The sequence below is a fragment of the Polypterus senegalus genome, chromosome 1 (assembly GCF_016835505.1).
Source record: "Polypterus senegalus isolate Bchr_013 chromosome 1, ASM1683550v1, whole genome shotgun sequence".
Taxonomy (NCBI): domain Eukaryota; kingdom Metazoa; phylum Chordata; class Cladistia; order Polypteriformes; family Polypteridae; genus Polypterus; species Polypterus senegalus.
This window is the reverse complement of record NC_053154.1, coordinates 102,130,015-102,150,793: the sequence shown is the minus strand read 5'-3', so window position 1 is coordinate 102,150,793 and position 20,779 is coordinate 102,130,015. Positions and strand designations below refer to the sequence as shown.

At 39.9% G+C, this 20,779-nt stretch overlaps 1 protein-coding gene across 2 annotated transcripts in view; it reads right to left on the bottom strand.

The window, feature by feature from the left end:
* Window positions 1–20,779, bottom strand: part of arhgap1 (Rho GTPase activating protein 1) — a 75,579-nt gene that overhangs the window by 42,282 nt on the left and 12,518 nt on the right. For both annotated transcript variants that reach the window (XM_039754633.1, XM_039754641.1), the window contains exon 2: window positions 7,093–7,273. In XM_039754633.1, the coding sequence (XP_039610567.1) occupies window positions 7,093–7,231 (139 nt within the window). In that variant the 5' untranslated portion in view covers window positions 7,232–7,273. The remainder of the gene's footprint in view (window positions 1–7,092; window positions 7,274–20,779) is intronic.

Below are 20,779 nucleotides of genomic sequence, written 5' to 3'. Positions count from 1 at the left end.
ATTAGGAAAGCCACACACCTGCCTATATAAGACCTTACAGCTCACAATGCATGTCAGAGCAAATGAGAATCATGAGGTCAAAGGAACTGCCTGAAGAGCTCAGAGACAGAATTGTGGCAAGGCACAGATCTGGCCAAGGATACAAAAAAATTTCTGCTGCACTTAAGGTTCCCAAGAGCACAGTGGCCTCCATAATCCTTAAATGGAAGACGTTTGGGACGACCAGAACCCTTCCTAGAGCTGGCCGTCCGGCCAAGCTGAGCTACCGGGGGAGAAGAGCCTTGATGAGAGAGGTAAAGAAGAACCCAAAGATCACTTTGGCTGAGCTCCAGAGATGCAGTCAGGAGATGGGAGAAAGTTGTAGAAAGTCAACCATCGCTGCAGCCCTCCACCAGTCAGGGCTTTATGGCAGAGTGGCCTGTTGGAAGCCTCTCCTCAGTGCAAGACACGTGACAGCCCGGAGCATGGAGTTTGCTAAAAGACACCTGAAAGACTCTGAGATGGTGAGAAATAAGATTCTCTGGTCTGATGAGACCAAGATAGAATTTTTTGGCCTTAATTCTAAGCGGTATGTGTGGAGACAACCAGGCACTGCTCATCACTTGTCCAATACAGTCCCCACAGTGAAGCATGGCGGTGGCAGCATCATGCTGTGGAGGTGTTTTTCAGCTGCAGGGACAGGATGACTGGTTGCAATCGAGGGAAAGATGAATGCAGCCAAGTACAGGGATATCCTGGACAAAAAACTTCTCCAGAGTGCTAAGGACCTCAGACTGGGCCGAAGGTTTACCTTCCAACAAGACAATGACCCTAAGCACACAGCTAAAATAACGAAAGAGTGGCTTCACAACAACTCTGTGACTGTTCTTGAATGGCCCAGCCAGAGCCCTGACTTAAACCCAATTGAGCATCTCTGAAGAGACCTAAAAATGGCTGTCCACCAACGTTTATCATCCAACCTGACAGAACTGGAGAGGATCTGCAAGGAGGAATGGCAGAGGATCCCCAAATCCAGGTGTGAAAAACTTGTTGCATCTTTCCCAAGAAGACTCATGGCTGTATTAGCTCAAAAGGGTGCTTCTATTAAATACTGAGCAAAGGGTCTGAATACTTAGGACCATGTGATATTTCAGTTTTTCTTTTTTAATAAATCTGCAACAATTTCAAAAATCCTTTTTTTTTGTCTGTCAATATGGGGTGCTGTGTGTACATTAATGAGAGAAAAAATTAATTTAAATGATTTTAGCAAATGGCTGCAATATAACAAAGAGTGAAAAATCGAAGGGGGTCTGAATACTTTCCGTATTCCGTACTCTCCCACTGAGGTGAGAGGAGGCTCTGCCCCTAACACTTACTTCTCCTTCTTGCCTCACAATGTTGAGAAGATGCCTGGTGAAGGCATTTAGTCCTCCACTATAAGATCCTGAGCATCCTGGATGAAGGTTTCATATTTTGTAACCCTTGAGATGGAGCTCTGCTAAATTTATACAATTGTCAATCCTCTTGTTGAGGGTCATTCGCTAATGAGCACTATGTTTTACATTTATTTGCTTACCAGACGCTTTTATCCAAAGTGACTTACAAAAGAGGTAAACAATCAAGTAACATTAGGGTAGGGCCTGTTTTTTCAGCAAGTTTAATAGGACAGGTAACAAAAGTTGATTGCGACACATGAAAAGATAACTCATACATTTACAATCGATAAAGTGAGTACACTTAAATAGTCAAGAATATAAGGTATCACAGTGCAAAGTTTTGTTTTTTAATTAGACAGATATTCAGAAAACAGATGGGTCTTCAATTGCTCCTTGAATATATTGAGGGAATCAGCAGTATAGATGAAGTGGGCAGCCCGTTCCACCAACTCGAAAAAACACACGAAAAGAGTCTGGATTGAGACTTGATGCCACATAGAGAATAGCAGAATCAGGACTAATGACATGTTGTTAGCTCTACCATGACATAGCCGGTCGACCACAATCAGAACAGCCATCTCAGCTGGACTGGTTGGTATCGAGCAATTCATTCAATACAAGAAAGGAAGAGATTTTGTTAGAAATGGCACGTTAAAGTGTTGTTTTCAGTTTTTTGTTTTGTGTCTTGAGACCGATAAAAGGGATGACCCGGTTGGCACCTCAAACTTTTGTGCTGTAAGTTTTGAGCTGTCATTACTACACCCAGCAACAAGTGGCATAGTCAGCAGAATTCAGGCCGGTACAATGGCAGACCCAGCCAACCTGGCGGAACTGGTCCAGCAGCTCATGGTGCAAGTGACACAACTACAGCACCAGCATGCCGAACTGCTGGACAGCAAAGAGCAGCGAGAGGCTGCTGAAGTATACCAAGGCAACAGGGAGCGAGGGCTGTCACATCTACTTGTGCCTCCACATTTTAGAGCATATAGTCACCCAGCAACGCTTGCCACTGCAAGAGTGAGAACATCTTCTGGCCCCATTCCTAAATGGGGAAACGCAGTGGGCCTACTATGACCTACAAGAACAATCCTAAAGAAAGAGATCCTGGCCTGGTATGGGCTTACCTCCACTTACCAGGCCTAGTGTTGCCGGGACTCAAAATTTGACCCTGAATATCCCATGAGGGTGTAGACCTTGCTTGCTGGCTACATCCAGAACAGAACACGGCTGAGTGGATCATGGAAATGGTAGCTGACCACTTCTTGGTCCACACCCTCCCAGAATACCTGTTCCGCCCTGTACAGAGACAACTCTGGGCCAATATGGAGGTGCTCGTGGAAATCATAGAGCACCACTACATCGCCAGAAAGACAGAACTCCCATAGGAACAATGCTGCTTCTGCCCCGATCAGAGCACAAAGCCTGTGAGATGCAGAATTGACTTAATTGGATTTTCCCCTTTTGAGCTGCTGTATGGCAGACAGGCGCAGGGACTGCTTGACTTGGTCCAGGAGGGCTGGGAGAAGGAGACTGCAACCCCCTCCCACAGCATTACTAAGTATGTCTCTGAGTTATGCAACTGTTCTGTGTGACTTCGCCCTGTGGATGTGAGGATGCCCAACGCTTGCAGGTCCAGTTGTACAATCATGACTCCCATCTTTAAGAATTCTGTCTGGGCGACAGGGTCATAGTATTATTCCCCACATCATAGTGGAAGCTCCTGGCCCATTGGCAGGAGCCATAAGAAGTCTTGGAGCAAAAGGTACTGGTGGACTATGTGGTCTACCAACTCAATCAGCATCCAAGAGAATACATCTACGATGTTAACCTTCTGACGCCCTAGGTTAACTGCTACTCTACTGACACTGTGGCTACTCCCGCGTTGTCAGTCTTTACTGTCGCCAAACAGTTAAAATATGGGCACAGCCTACCCCCACCCCCCGTCAAAAGAAAGAAATCAGAATCATCATCATGGCAGTTAAGGGAGTCGTCCACAACATCGTCACTGATACAGGAGTGGTCATCTGCAAGCAGTCATAATTTTCTCCCAGAGGCAAACAAGGCAGAGGTAGAGCTGGAAATGAGTTGAATGCTGGAGCTAGGGCTGATAGAGGCCAGTCACAATCCGGGGTCCAGCCCAATCGTATTAGTCCCAGTGGGAGATGGCGCTTCTGCAACAACATTTGTTGGCTCAATGAGGTCTAACGGTTTGATGTCTATGCCATGCTGAAGGTGGACAACTTCCTAGAGCTGCTGGGAAATGCTCAGTATCAGTTCAACCTCGACATGACAAAATAGTAATGGCAGATTCTTTTGACGGACACAGCTAAGAAAAAAGACCACGTTTAGCACACCTAGTGGTCATTCGCTGTACTGTGTCCTACCATTTGGGCTACATGGGACCCCTGCAAACTTACAGCATCTGGTGGACCAGACTGCTTGTGGCCAATAATGCCTACCTTAATGACATCATTATCATCTATTTCTAGCACCTGGGAGGAACACCTAGTACACGTCAAGAATGTCCTCCACATGACCTGCAATGCTGGCCTTAGGATCGACCCCAAAAAATGTTATTTTGGATTGATCGAGGCTTTATATCTGGGCTATGTAGTGGGTGGAGGATGAATAAAGCCACAGTGATCCAAAGTTGCTGCCATTCATGCATGGCCCCTGTGACAATGCAGGATTGCTCCATGATCCTAATTCCCTTTTGGGAGCCCTTTTACCCGACATTGCTGGTAATGTAACCGGATGAGCTGAACAATGAGGACACCAAAACAAAGCAAGAGGAAAGGTGCAAAAGTGCAAAACAGTGCTTTTATTAAAAGAACAAAACCAGTGTCCAAATAAATAGTGCAGTGCAAACAACTTGTCCATAAATGAATAATCCATTAAAAACTACTAAAATGTGGAGGTTAAAATTCAATAAATAAACCCTTTAAAACGAGGTTAAAACAATGGCTGGAAACAAAACCTGGTGCCTTCTTCACCTGGCGGCTCCCCTGCTTCTACCATCTGGGCCATGCACCAGGGGAGTCACTCTACCTACAGTTGACCTTCTCCACGTCTGGTTGCCTTCCATCCTCTGGCTCCATACGGCAACTTTCCCGGACTGAGATTTGGGTTCCAACAGCCAAGGGGCTCATGCTGTGGTTCTGATCCCAAATCTCAGACTCCCGCGGCAAGCAGTCATCAATCTTGGTCACTCTTGCTCCTCTGCAAAATTCAGCGGGAGTGATCCAATCTGTCTTACCCCGGGTGCCAGCCAAACACCCCCTTAGGGCTCACTCCTACCAGTGGCCTGTCCTTCTTACGCGCGCTTGCTCATCCCAGCTCTTTCACTTCTCCAGCCTTCCTCTTCTTCCCACTAACCTTCATTCTCTTTTATCAATCTTTTTTTCTTCTTCTCCTCATTCACACTTCTCCTATTTATAATGGGGACATGGCACAGGTGTGGTGATTAGCAGCTCCTGGCATCAATTATGGATATGGATGATTTCTCACCTGTGCATTTCAGCGAGGAAACGCCCGCACCACACTGAATACGAGAACTGCTCCAGCCACACTACCATGCCCCTTCTTTAAGCCGCGAGTATGGCGATAATTTATTTCAAAACTGGCCTTTTACTCTGAGCCACGGACCCGCTATACCACAGCCCCAGCCACAAACTAAAAGGCAGGTATAGGCTTTCCAAGGATTAATGGGCTACTACCACAGGTTCGCACACTGCTTCTCCAAGCAAGCCACAACCCTTACCAGACTGACAAGGAAGAAGGAACCCAACTCGGTGATGTGGGCCCCATCGGCGGAAGCCATGTTATGTGACCTCAAAACAGCTCTAATGTCTGCTCTGCTATTGTTATCTCCAGACTTTCCTCTAATCTTTCGCTTCCAGACTGACGCCTTGGCACTGTGTTGAGCCAAGTTGTAAATGGAGAACAACACTTGATCATGTACCTCAGCTGGAAACTGCTAGACTTGGAGACAAGGTACACGGCAATTACGTGGGAGGCCCTCGCCATCAAATGGGGCATAATATCTGCTAGGCCTGGAGTTCACCCTTGTGACGGTCGATACGCCAAGAAAGTGACTCTGTTCCCACTGGGGTTCGAATCCTTGGATCACCAAATGGTTCCTGAGCCTCAATCCTTATAAACTCCTGGTGTTGCACAGACACAGTGCCCTCCATGCCAATGCCAATGCCCTCTCCCAGTCCCACCACCTCACAGCCAGGTCTGCTTGCCCTGCTGGGCTTGAGCTAAATGGGGAAGACTGTGTCATGCACGTGTGTCAGAGGATATTTGTTTTACTGTTAATACTTCCCATCAATTTTGAATAAGTAAATAAAGCAGGTCTTTCTCGGACCATCAAAAAATTCATTCTTATTCTTACCAGTGTGTCTGAATCCATAAAAAAGGCTAATTTTTCTTATGAGATAAGGACTTAAATTAATGATGCTTGCTTCACAATTCTCTTTAATAACAATTCTAAAAAAAATCTAGGTGTATGCTTATGATGCCTGAATATTTGTTCTTATTTCTTCCTGTTTAAAAAGTAATTAAAGCATTTGCATTTAATGGATAAAATTATTTTACTAATGGCCAGGAGTAACCTGGACTAAACTTGCTTCACACAACAAGATAATAAACAGGATTACTCAAAAAACACGTAAAAACCATTGCATTTTTTGTTTGAAAAATTACATTTTTATTAAATCTAATCTTTCTACTGTAAAACGTGCAAAACACTGAAAGTAAAAAGACCGAAGTGTAGAGCGTACAATAATGCTACAAATAATAATAATAATAATAATGATAATAATAATATGAACAGCACACTGCACATGTGTTAATGACGTGTCACTTTCAGATTCACCAGAATCAGTTTTGGTTTCACTGACCGTTTCATTTACAATGCATGAAGACAGATTCACTTCGTCATACTGCTGATGAGAGGCTCCTTAACATCACTGCTTGTTGTAACTGTCAAGAGTGTGCAATACCTGGGTTGCTGAAAAACATTTCTTATGAGAAGTCAATATGAGGCCAGGAGAAGAGGCATCTACACTGCTGCTCGGGGTAACGCTCAAGTTTGATGCTTAAGCAAGACAGGCCTATACTGTTGCATGAGTAATGCTCGGCACTAACACTGTTGGTACTTACAGCCCAAGTAATCCTCGGGTCTTATGTGAGACGCACCTATATAGTTGCTTTTATCACTGTTTTTCACAGCCTGAGTGACACTCTGGTTTAACACTAAGGAGGTTAAAAGGCTTTTACCAAGGTAAATCATTTGATCTTCTATATTGCTAAAATGAGCAGTATGATCCAACAATTTCATTCCCCACATGTAAAGTTTCACTAGGTTACACTGTCCAATCAATAAATAAATAAATAAATAAATCTATCAGAACCCCGCAATTTCAGCAGCACTTTCTACTGGTCTATATCCCTTTAAAAGTCCAAACTGGCTCATTGGGTTTTATTTTATTGTATGATTCCCATTTACCATAATATGACTTATGTGGAACTTATAGAGTGTGTGAAGTATAAGGACTAACATTGGCCCTCCCCAAATTTTACTTTCATGTTTATCCCTGGTGATTCCAAGTTGACAGAACACATCTCTGGATTCAGTCACTGTTAAAACCGAGTGAAAAGGAAAGTAACATACCTGATTTTCCCACTTCTTTAACCTCCTCAGCTGGCCATGTCTTGTCTTCCAATGGAGACAGCTTAAGTTGATCTAAAGCCCTGGCAGCATCATCTGATGCTAGGTCATCTTGCAGATCCACCAGCAGTTCAGAGGACATGGCCACGGTGTGTCTACTAAAGGTGCTTCAAAGACGTGGGATCTGACAGTAGCAAATACAAAAAGAAATGAATGACAAAGAGGAAACAGCATGAGAAATTGTCCAAATAACAATAACATTTATTTATAGAGGCCATTTTCATGCAAAACCACAGTAAACGAAAGAATTACAAATAGTACAAATAAATAAAATAGTCAATACAAACAGTTAAACAAATACATAAATGCAATAAAAATGGAATAATTTCAAATGGTAGATACAATAAGATAATCTATGTATACACCCTTTTTTAGTTTACAATATATTTACTTTTTCACCAGATAAATACTTTATAGATACAGTGGGTACGGAAAGTATTCAGACCCCCTTCAAATTTTCACTCTGTTATATTGCAGCCATTTGCTAAAATCATTTAAATTAATTTTTCCCTCATTAATGTACACACAGCACCCCATATTGACAGACAAAAAAAAGAATATCCCTGTACTTGGCTGCATTCATCTTTCCCTCGATTGCAACCAGTCGTCCTGTCCCTGCAGCTGAAAAACACCTCCACAGCATGATGCTGCCACCACCATGCTTCACTGTGGGGACTGTATCGGACAAGTGATGAGCAGTGCCTGGTTGTCTCCACACATACCGCTTAGAATTAAGTCCAAAATCTATGGCCTTCTATCTTGGTCTCATCAGACCAGAGAATCTTATTTCTTACCATCTCAGAGTCCTTCAGGTGTCTTTTAGCAAACTCCAAGATAAAACTTTTTTTAATAAATCTGCAACAATTTCAAAAATTCTTTTTTTGTCTGTCAATATGGGGTGCTGTGTGTACATTAATGAGGGAAAAAAATAATTAAAATGATTTTAGCAAATGGCTGCAATATAACAAAGTGTGAAAAACTGAAGGGGGTCTGAATACTTTCCGTACCCACTGTATACAGTATCTACAACATAAGTTCAAGTAGAATAAAGGATGTTGAAGAGCACAATTTGCCAATGTACACAGGAGAAGATTCTGAATTCTGATTCTTTTCTACTGAAATTCAGTGAGGTAACAATAGTCATGAAAACTTAATTAGGTCAAATATTAACAAATAAGATAACTGTTAATACACACACTCCAGCAATTGTATCAAAATTGACCTATAAGAGAGTCCCTAAAGTAACTGAAAGTGATGACTATATAGAGGAAAATAAAAACACACAGAAAGCCCAAGAGACATGGAAAAAGGGACAAAATAGAAATGAACTGCAAACATGATGTGCACTACTGGTCAACTGTCCCCCAACCAAACGCACTGCAAACTGCCTCTTCTCGATATTGGAGCCAGTTTATCGGTACCTATTAAAATGTTATACGAGTAGGTTAAAGAAAGGAGATTTCAGGAATTTTACAGAGAGAAAGAATCAGGACATTTCTAGCGAGAGGCTAGGAATAGCTTTGAAACAATGTTAAAATAACCTCTGATGGATAAAAGTGTGGGTAAGAGTAGTAGAGTAGTCCTGGATAAGGAATTAATAAGGGAAAAAGTAAAATTAACAGAGAGATCGGATGGCAGAGAGTTAGACTTATCAAACCAATAAACAGAGACTGAAGGATAAACCTACTGTAAAAGGCAGACAGGATGTCAGGAGAGAAACCATCAGGCCTTAAGTCATTTTCAACAACTCAACCTGGAGCCTCCTTAGTTTCTGTTGATGATGTAAATGACATCATCTATTAAAAGTCTACGGAAGTACACATTATCTAAAGATGATGGAAAAACTTTGAATTTTCAGAGAATAATTTGGAATATAACTCAAATAAATCAGTTATTGGCATCCAGAGGGTTTGTAACAAGGATTTGGATAAAATAGTCACAATTTTTTTACTTTTCTTTAATGGTAATGTCAGTAGTTTGCTAGGATTAAATGTCACATTGAGTACTTGTACAACTGATTAGAATTTCTGTTTTCTGAGGCGTTTGATTTAGAAGGTATGCATGTGTTCAACAGCTCATGCTCCACACTCACCACAAGACGTCAAGCCTCCTTTAAAGATGAAAGGTGATACTCGGGTTCAAGAATTTTTTTCCAAGCATGCACAAGCCAGATTACAAACATGTACAATTGTGCATTTGTGAAAAAAAATCTTTTACTGTCGACCACACATATGCAGGGACCCCAAAAGGGCCAGAGTTACTATTAATGACATCTTCAAGCTTAGAAACATGATTATCACAAAATTCTTTAATAAGGATCAAAGATTAGCACAACCCTCAAAATGGTGGCATGAGAAAATAACAATTGTAAATCCAGTTGCATCAGCATGTATTTATGGTTAAAGAGGTTGGATGTTACAAGAGGTGTATTGGCAATAAGGTAAGCAAACAATTTAGAAAATTTCAAGTGAGAAAGATGTCAGGAAGAGAAAAATGAAAATGTTTTAGCAGAGGAATTTAACAGCCAAAAGGAATCAGGTTTAAATCAGAAACAAATCTGCACTTTGAGTGAGTCAATTGAGGAATATGCTGGGAAACAGGAGCTGGCATTGCATTTCATCTAAGAGGGCAGTCATAAACGAGTTTGTATCCAATTTGCATCCATCCAATTTAAAACGTTGCTACAGTAGTTAAATAAGAAAGGAATGAGGATTGATTCAGTGTTGGTAAATAAATACAACACAGGGCAGTTTTCTTACTACCCATCTTCATCAAAAATACCAAAATCTACTGGCACTGTCAGCACCTGTGCCAATTACTTTGCACTGCAAGTTACATCACAGAAAAGTAACCACTCCACCCAAATGCACTGGCTGCTACGAATTAGCGTTTGATGGCTAATTTGATATTTGATAGCAAATCTGGGTAGAGTTTTGGCTAATAAACTGGATTCCTGAATAAATGCAACATCAAACTTATAGTGCCGTAAGGACACTTACATGTTTGTCATTAACTTCAAGTCCTCACACATTCCAAGAGGAAAGCGGAAGATATGAGCAATGCACAAAGTGAAGATGAGAAACAAAAAGATGATAAATAAGAAAATAAAAAAGAAGCCTGAAACCACCAAGGCATCTCTGCATTCATGAGACCAACATAACAACATGTGAAATCTTAAGATGGGCTGGGTACAGCAAAAAAGGTTGCCAGTCCAGTTTACAAGCTCTTTTTATCACTGGAACCATAGCTTTCTTAGCGTTAGCTTTTCCCAAACTGAAGTCAATCAAATTACATTACTAAAGACCATGAAAGTTTACATTAAACATATAAAGCATGTAGAAATCAAAAAATAGAAATGAAAACAGTAATGTCAAAGCATATGGTGAAAGACAAATGTAACCTACTGAGCATATTCATATGAAAGCGATAAAGCTATCATTACAGAAAATCACAACAAAATCTCCTGAATAAATCTCAAAAAAATTAAACAGCATTGCTTCATTTTTGCACATCACTGAATAATGCAGTCAGCTTTATTAAATCAGCTCCTATGAAATAATAAGTCTTGAATCTGGTTGAGAATAATACCAATAACCACTTCTCTTGAAGTGAGATACAAAATAATCACAGCCACTTTTGCATTTGCTGAAAAACAGTCATAGCTAGCACTTCTGCATCTGACCCAACTGAATAATCACTCACAGCTTTCTCATATTTATGCTAAGGCAACAATCATTCTGCTTTCCAGAATCTGCTAATATGCAATAATCACAGTCAGACCTCTTAATTCTAATGCTCACAATGATGACTGTCACCTTTCTTTAATTATCCCTATCCCTACAAAATAATAATTGGTACCTCTCTTGAACGTTCTTCTAAACATTAATTAATGTCATCCTGGTATATTCTGCTCCTTAATCGTCACAACACAATAATCAAACACTTGCATATTCACAGACAGCTCTATATATTTATCACTCTCTTTCTGCCGGTTTAAAGACCATTTTCTGGGTTCATACTAACAATACTTTGCAGTTTCCAGTTAGCAAATAAACAAAAATTAAAAGTGCCAAACAGGACCAGTTTTCAACAATTCACCAAAATTTATAGTCCATTAGTGATATGATTCAAATGAGCAGGAACACTAACTATATGAAATTAAGCAACTAACACCCAGTATAGAACTTAGCCATGCTATATTATATAGCAGAAGACTACATAGCAGAAACCTGGCAGAGTTACACACAGCTAGAACACGTGATTCAGAAGTTTGAAAAAAGTATAAAAAAGTAAAGCAACTTAATGACCAAATATAATGAACTTACAGATTATTAGGTTTATATTGAATAGATAAGATAAACAGATACATAATTGGGAGATATATACACAGGTTTCATTGACACAATAGCAAAACAAAATATAAACTGCACGTAGGATGTGCAAACAGTGCAAACCAATGAACAAGTTCAAATGCATCAAATGTACATTTTGTATACAAAGAGAGACCAAAAAATTCCAGGAATTGGTCAAAAGCATGGAAGTATGGACTAGTTATTGACTATGCCACTAGGTATAGTATGCATACAGTCTTGTCAATCATCCCACTGTAAACATTGTGTTGATATGATTGAGTATTTCTCACATTTATTCTACTACTAGCTGAAATACCCAGTGTTGCCTGGGCAGAACATAAAGTGTTTTTTTTTTGATTTGAGAAAAATATAATAAAAAGAAACACAACTTTAAAAATAAAAATAAATTAACAAACAATGAAGACTCACTAATGTGTTTGTCTTGCGGTCTTGTATGTATGTTATCATCCAGTTTATGCTCGGAACCAGCCAACTCTGTTTAATTTCAAAAGCAACAGGGGTGCGGTGGTGTTCAAACATAAAGAATGCTGGCAGTCACCTCCAGTTTGCCCTCTGGTGGTCATTCGGAGTGTCAACTGGATGGTAACATGCATACAACAATGCAAGATCACCCCCCCCCCACCGTACCCAGAAGGGGATGGGTTAGGGCTGATTTCACACTACAATATTTTTAGTCGACCAAAGAGGAACATGTGTACCAAGTTTCATGAAAATCTCTCCAGCCGTTCGGACGTGATGCTGGAACATACATACATTGACATTTATATATATACTAGCAAAATACCCGCGCTTCGCAGCAGAGAAGTAGTGTGTTAAAGAAGTAATGAAAAGGAAACATTTTAAAAATAACGTAACATGATTGTCAATGTAATTGTTTTGTCACTGTTATGAGTGTTGCTGTCATATATATATATATATATATATATATATATATATATATATATATATATATATATATATATATATCTATACTAATAAAAGGCAAAGCCCTCACTCACTCACTCACTCACTCACTCATCACTAATTCTCCAACTTCCCGTGTGGGTGGAAGGCTGAAATTTGGCAGGTTCATTCCTTACAGCTTCCTTACAAAAGTTGGGCAGGTTTTATATCGAAATTCTACGCGTAATGGTCATAACTGGAAGCAGTTTTCTCCATTTACTGTAATGGAGATGAGCTTCAACGCCGTGGGGCGGAGTTTCGTGTGACATCATCACGCCTCCCACGTAATCACGCAGTACATAGAAAACCAGGAAGACCTCAAAAAGCGCTGAAGAAAACATGCATTATATAATTGAGAAGGCAGCTAAACAATAAGAAGCGGCGAAAGTGACATATACAACCATATTCATGAGTTCTGCTACTGAAACAAAGCACATGTAAACCTACACTTTAAATTAAGTTCATAGACAGGCTGCGCTGGCGCTTGTAATTTAGTGCCTGCCCATATAAGGCCGTCCGTCAGCGGCAATCCAATAGCAAACTGCCACGGGTAAATATTCACGGGTGAAGGACTGTGCTTATGGAGAGGAAGATGAGATGGTCAGGGTGGTGTTTGACACAAACTCAGCGAAACTGCGAGAGAAAGTTTTAAGTGCCAGGACTAAGGTAACATTAAATACAGCCATGGACATAGCACGAGATGGCACCAGCACAGCTGGGAACCTTCGATGCATGTACACCGAGCGGCTCACGGAACTGACGAGTGCACAGATAAAAGCAACAGTTCCAAAAGCGCTGAACAAAACCGAATTACACAATTGAAAAGGCAGCAAAAATATGAAGCGCCTCATACATACAAGCATATTCATAAATCCAACTACTGCGAAACAAAGCACACGTTGGAAAAAGTCAATGTCCCGCTAAAGGAAGACAGTGTAAAAAAAACCCGTGCATGCAGTGTGTCAGGTCTCAGATAAAGAAGAAGACGAGCTGTTTATTGATGCAGTAAGAAACGAATCGATGAATGAAACCTGTCATCTTTACAACGATTGACAAACACGGAATGTAACTTGAACACAACACATCCTACAAATACGAACCTGATTGAAAGAAATAATGATAATCAAATCCTTGATGACAGCAACACTCAGTAACACTCACAAAACAAATACTGTATATTGACAGTCATGTTACGTTATTTTTAAAATGTTCCCTTTTCTTTTCTAGCTTTTTAACACACTACTTCTCGCTGATACGCGGGTATATATATATGTATATATATATAATCCCGATCTACATACTCGAATAATGGATACTTTATTCGCCATCAATGATTGTTTTGGTAAAGCCATACTCAGTGTATTCATTAGATGAACGGTAAAAAAGTAAGGCGAGGGAGGATGACTTATTGAGGCATGCAGGCTGTAGCGCCAACTCTATCTGAATTGCGATCACATTTGAAAAATATATCTTTTCAAGTTCTATTTAGTCCATATGTGTCAAACTCAAGGGCAGGGCCACATCCGCCCGGCGTAATTATATCCGCCCCGAGATCATTTTATATACTGTATTATTGTTATTAAAGCCCGGTATATGAAGCGCTGGTAACACAATAAACTACAGATCCCATAATGCAGCGCTTCAGCTGCCTTGCCAACACTTACCGCGTTAATCAAGTCTACCTTATGATGCTGCAAGTTATTGCGAAGCTAGCTCACACGATGCTGAAGAGAAAAGTTGATTCTGAAAATAGAGCCTTTAAAACCGATGGGAGGCTGAGTATATGTTTACTGAACCCGTGTGTCTCATTTGTGGAGCTAATGTGGCTGTAATTACAGAATTTAATCTAAGACGGCACTATGAACAAAACATCAGGGTAACCTGAAAGACCTGAATGCAATGCAGAAGATACAGAAAGCAGAAGAATTAAATAAGAATCTGACACTTCAGCGGACGTTTTACCCGGCACAATCACAAAGTGATTTCAAGTGAAGCTGCTTTTATGGGAGACACAACCACTTGCCCCACTTTCCCTGTTGCCAAGTAATGTTAAACCAAGTCGTCACTACGGTGTTCCCAAATCGCACTTTGCTGATAAACTGAGCGCACTGAGTTTGCACGGCGCTTTGGTGACTTTGAAGAACAAAAAGTCCGTCTACATGCGGCTCGAACCTTGTGCATGTTTGGTAGCACATATCTGTGTGAGAAGCTCTTCTCAGTGATAAAGACTAACAAAACAGCACACAGGAGTCGCCTCACTGATGAGCACCTGCAATCCATCCTGAGAATCTCCACAACACAGAACCTCACACCAAACAGAAACGAACCTGTGGCCAAAAAAAGATGCCAGGCGTCCAGCTCTAAAATGACATATGAGCAAAGACAACTGAATGATTTGATTTGTTATTGCTGAAAGGAACACATTTTATTTATATTTCTAGGTTTTGTTATGCAGCATGTTCATATTTGAATTTGTATAATTTTGACAGGATATATTTTTATGGAGAGCAAAATCTTTTGGGATATTTAAAATCTAAGTTTATTATTTATATATAAAATTACATAAGAGTAAAGAAATTTGAATGTTTGTTCTTTTAATGTTTACTTTATTTCTAACTTGTATAATTTAGACAGGATATATTTTATGGAGAGCAAAATATTATAAGTTGTTTAAGGTTTGAGTTGATTTATTCAGGAATAATATTCCTGTCTGTTTTACCATTCCTACCAAAGATATTTCTGTCGACTAAATAAAAATTCCTTCTATTTAAAATTTAAATAGAACTTGAACAAATACGATAGTTCATAATATCCACGCAGACTTGCACGTAAGAGCGGGTGTCATCCGTTTTAACAAACAGCGTATTGCACTGATACGAAACAGCTGTGTAGATATATATATGTATGTATATATGTGTGTGTGTATATATATATATGTGTATATGTATATGTTTGTTTGTGTGTGTAAATATATATATATATTTATATATATATATATATATATATATATATATATATATATATATATATATGACAGCAACACTCATCACTCACAACAGTGACAAAACAATTACATTGACAATCATGTTACGTTATTTTCAAAATGTTTCCTTTTCTTTTTCATTGCTTCTTTAACACACTACTTCTTCGCAGCGCGAAGTACTGCATTAAAATTTTTATTAAGAGGAAAATTAAACCTTTTTAAACTGAGGGAAAATATGCCAATAAATATTTGTTAAGGATCTCTTTGTATACCATGTTGTCAGTTTCGGCCCTCCGGTTGTAATATGACCAAGCTGTGCGCTGAGCTTACTCTTGAGCATGCAACGTACAGTTGGCCATGTGAAAAGTAATCTCATTTGAAATCTCACAGCTTGGATTGTTGCTGTCATAACCGGTTTGAGTTTAATGGTTTGTTTCAATTACGACAGTATTTGCAGGATTTGTTGTGTTGAAGTGACATTCGGCATCTGTCAAGCGTTGTAAGCACCCAACCGGCTTCATCGATAAAATCACATCCAGCTTTTGAGAGTTTAAACATTCATAAACATCAAAGTGTCCACCACTGAAATCGTCACCTGTGAATCTAAGATGTTTAAGAGGCATTGGCGGTTGTGGAAAGGTGTAAAATATTCGGCCATTTTGGTACACTTGAAAGCGACAACCGAACAATTCAGCGGCAGCCATCAACTCACATGCAGATGCATAGTTAAAGGGCTTAAGCATTTCACTCTTCTAGTGCTCCTGTGTAGTATAATTATCTCCTGTACCGTCATCAGTCCACACCTTGAGCCTGTCCCAGTCATTCAATACATAAGACACAATGTTCCTGCGGATATCAAGAGTGAGCCTGATATGGCCGTGCAATATGTAACAAAGAGAATGGAAAAGGTAGGTGCCATCTCCGGGCAAGGAAACCACTCGGTATGTGACAGTTCTTTGATCGATGGTGATCACCTCGATAGACATGTTAATGGGGGTATGGTTGGAATGATAAAGGAAATGGGTACCTGAACAATGTAAAGTAAGTCTAAAATACCTACACAATAACTATAATCGCAATAAATAAACAATAAAACAGCGGAGAAGCCGTGAATTAAATAAAAAGGCTGTAGTTATCAGCAGGGAGACGTGAATCCCGTGGCGAAGCAAGGAAGGGAATGTAGAGACTGGAGCGACAGACGGCCTTATATAGGCAGGCAGCCAACAACGTGGGAGGCGTTGGGATGGGGACCAACGCCGCTCACACGGTGACCGAGCTGCAGGCTATGGACGTATATATGTACGTAAGTAGGATTCAGTTAGCGTTGGGAATCCGTGTACCAAATTTCTTGAAAATCGGCCCATAAGTAACAAAGACTGTTTAAAAGTTCAATATGGCGGCCGACAGTGGCATTATACTACCGAAATAAGTACGTACATTGGGTTCGGTGAGTGCAGGGAAGCCGCCTACCAAATTTCGAGAAGAAAGTTCAACATGGCGGACGTTGTTGATCGTTACGCGTAGAATTTCGAAATGAAACTTGCTAAACTTTTGTAAGTAAGCTGTAAGGAATGAGCCTGCCAATTTCAGCCTTCTACCTACACGAGAAGTTGGAGAATTAGTGACGTTGGAAAGTTCAATATGGCGGCTGACAGTGGCGTCATACCACCGAAATAAGTATGTACATTGGTTTCGGTTAGCGCAGGGAAGCCGCCTACCAAATTTAGTGAAGATGGGGCCATGAATAAGAAAGTTCAATATGGCGGATGTTGTTGACCGTTATGCGTAGAATTTCGAAAAGAAACCTGCTTAACTTTTATAAGTAAGCTGTAAGGAATGGGCCTCCCAAATTTCAGCCTTCTACCTACACTGGAAGTTGGAGAATTAGTGACGTTTTGAAAATTCAATATAGCGGCCGACAGTGGCATCATACCACCGAAATAATTATGTACAACGGTTTTGGTTAGCGCAGGGAAGCCACCTACCAAATTTTGTGAAGATGGGGTCAGCCTTCTACCTACACGGGAAGTCGGAGAATTAGTGACGTTGGAAAGTTCAATATGGCGGCCGACAGTGGCGTCATACCATCGAAATAAGTAAGTACATCAGTTTTGGTTAGTGCAGGGCAGCTGCCTACCAAATTTCGTGAAGATGGGGCCATAAATAAGAAAGTTCAACATGGCGGATATTGTCGACCGTTATCGACCGTTATGTGTAGAATTTCGAAATGAAACCTGCTTAACTTATGTAAGTAAGCTGTAAGGAATAAGCCTGCCAAATGTCAGCTTTCTACCTACATGGGAAGTTGGAGAATTAGTGATGAGTCAGTGAGTCAGTCAGTGAGGGCTTTGCCTTTTATTAGTATAGATTGATAGTGTGGGGCTTCTCTAATTTTTTTTTTCCTCAAGCTGAAAGAAGCATGTCAGGTAATATCAAATATCAAGTCAATAATGGGCATGTTTTTTGACATTGATGGACTTGCCAATGAAGAATTTGTCCCTCCTCCCATGAACATACTGGTATACACTGGTAATTACTGACATTACACTGAACTGCTGAGGTGTCTGCGGGAAAGCAAAAGAAGGAAAAATGGAGCAGTGGCACATGTTAAACTGCATTTTGCACCATGACCGCACACTTGCACACGGTGCTGCACAATGACAATGTACCCACACACCACGTTGTCAGTCATAGATATTTTGACCAACCACAAAGTGGTTGTTTGCTTTACATGCCCCAAATTCACCAGACCAGTGACTTCTTTCTGATCCCAAAATTAAAAGTAAGACAAATTTATACCGTGGAAGTAATCCCGAAAAAAAAAATGGCTGAAGGCTACAAATACAGTAGCAAAGGAGGACTACAGGAAATATTTCCAGGAATGGAAAAAGCAGTGTGACAAGTGTACTGCATCTCAAGTTTTTTTTTTCTTTTCAAACAATTGAGCCCCCCAACTCCCTGTATAGTTTCCCTAAAGAAAGGTTGTCCCCTTGTTTGATACATCCATCACCCACCCCTGGTATTGTTCTTGTAAGATCAAAATACCGATAATCACAAAACAAACACATTTGTGGTTAGAAAGGCAAGGAATACAGCTACTTAGAGAGCTTTATAATTTAGGCAAGGAAACAGTAAACATGTTTCAATAAACAAGTATTAACTCTGTGCCCCAACGCTGACATAAATCACAACTAAAAGCTTTTGAGTTTGGCAGTATAGTGCCCTTGCATATATATGTCCAACTAAATCCACTTTGGTAGCACTTCAGTAATCAAGCCTGAAGCAGCTTCATAATCATTAAATTGAAGGAATAAGAACTGAAAAATAAACTCTTGCGCTCTTGAGTTCTCCAACACCTCTACATGTATCATGCAAAGTATGTAAAGTTTTTAACAATCTGCACATCTACTGGAATGGCCTAATGCTGTTCCGGATTGTGACCCATGAAAAATTAATTAGGTGCATTGCTACAATTCAACAAGCAAAGGATATATCCATCTTAGTTCGGTGGAACCCTGTAGAACTATTTATATGTAGGATAACTGATTACTGCAATGCTTTATTACAACCACCCATTTTCTAAACCTTATTAACCAAAGCAGAGTCACAGGGAGGTTGAAGCCTATCCTAGCAAACCTCAGGTGAATGTTAGGAGCAATCCCCTGACACATCACCAGCCCACTGTAGGATGAACACACACATTGATCAGGGGTCAATTTAGCATTAACAATCCTCCAAACCTGCAAACCTGCATGTCTTTGGACCGTGGGAGGAAACCTATATGGATACGGGGAGAATATGCAAACTCCACAAAGGGAACACACTAGTCTCCTAATTACATGACAGCACTACTATTGCACCACTGTGCTGACCTTTGCATTATTAAAGGCTGTTCAAACTGCCTTATTTATAGCTTTCATTTTTTTTTTCAAATGTTATAGCAAAACTGATTTCTTGAACTAGAAAGTGCAAGCACGTAAGTTCTTATCTTAAATCTTTATATTGGTTTTAGGTTATGTTTAAAACCAATTTCCAAAACCTTCTTCTTACATTTAAAGCTTTAAATAACACAGGCCTTACTTTGTTGAATTTATCTATACATGCAAAATGGAGCATAAGATATAATATCAAGATGACACAATACTATAATTTCCAAGAATTATTAAACAATAGCGGGATGTCAAGCTTTTAGCCACAGACCCCAAAGCTGTAGAATGAACTCAATGCTTGTGTTAAATAGAATCCGTTGAACTCAGAATTTAAACAGAGGCTAAAGAAGTGGTCTAGCATGTGCTGCATGTTACTAATTAGTTTGTTTGTCATTTGTACACAACTACAAGTATGACAATCCTTATCAACTGTCACTGACAATGCATTAATGTCCCTGTTGGACATTTATATTAAATTTACAGCTGAATGGATTTTTCAATTTCATTGAATATAGATGACCACCATATTCTGCTTTTATGGTGCTTCTATTTTTACACACAGTTAATTTATCACCTCATTTTAACATGCTGCTGCTAAATAATATTCTGCTGAATAAGATGAATTAATAAACAAAGCATAATAGATCATACGTTGGTGCATCCCTGACCTTTTGAAGCTTCTTATTGCAATACAACTCATCATTTTGGATGTTCAGCTTATGGCAGCCTTGAATTTTGGCATTGAGTCCCTTCACATAGCCACCAAAAACACGGGCAAGCAGCGTATATGTGGCATTCCGGACATGGACTGAAATGCAGCGACTTAGACTGGGAAATCACAGTGCTATGTCCACAAATAATGTTCAATGCTAAATAAACTGATACACTCCATCACGGCACATGGCAAGAACACACGTGTCAACTGAGGGACACAAAATTCAGGCAGGACAAAGATTGATAGTTCCTTCTGCAACTTTACACTCCGCTTTAAAACAAAGTCATATACACTGTTTGACCAAGAAAAACAACAGCATTTGTGACTGTTCCTCTACGTCGACCAAAAAGGAGGCATCACTGATGACGAGCGACAGAAAAATAAGATGGCAAGACAATGCCACAGATAACAAAGTGAAAGATTAGCTTTAAAGAATAAATGATTTAGAATACATATGCAGTATAAAAACCTCCTTATGTTTTACACGGGGTAGGACTCTATTGATATGACCAAAAAAAAAAAATTGATCATCACACACACATGCCAGACAGCTGCAATAACTTTTCATATACATACAGTAGCTGTTCAGATGAGATGCTTAATCACTTTCATGGCCTACAAATGCAGACATCTCTCCTAATTTTCTTACAAAAGTACAGCCCTTATTCCCAGTCATACACAGTGTAAT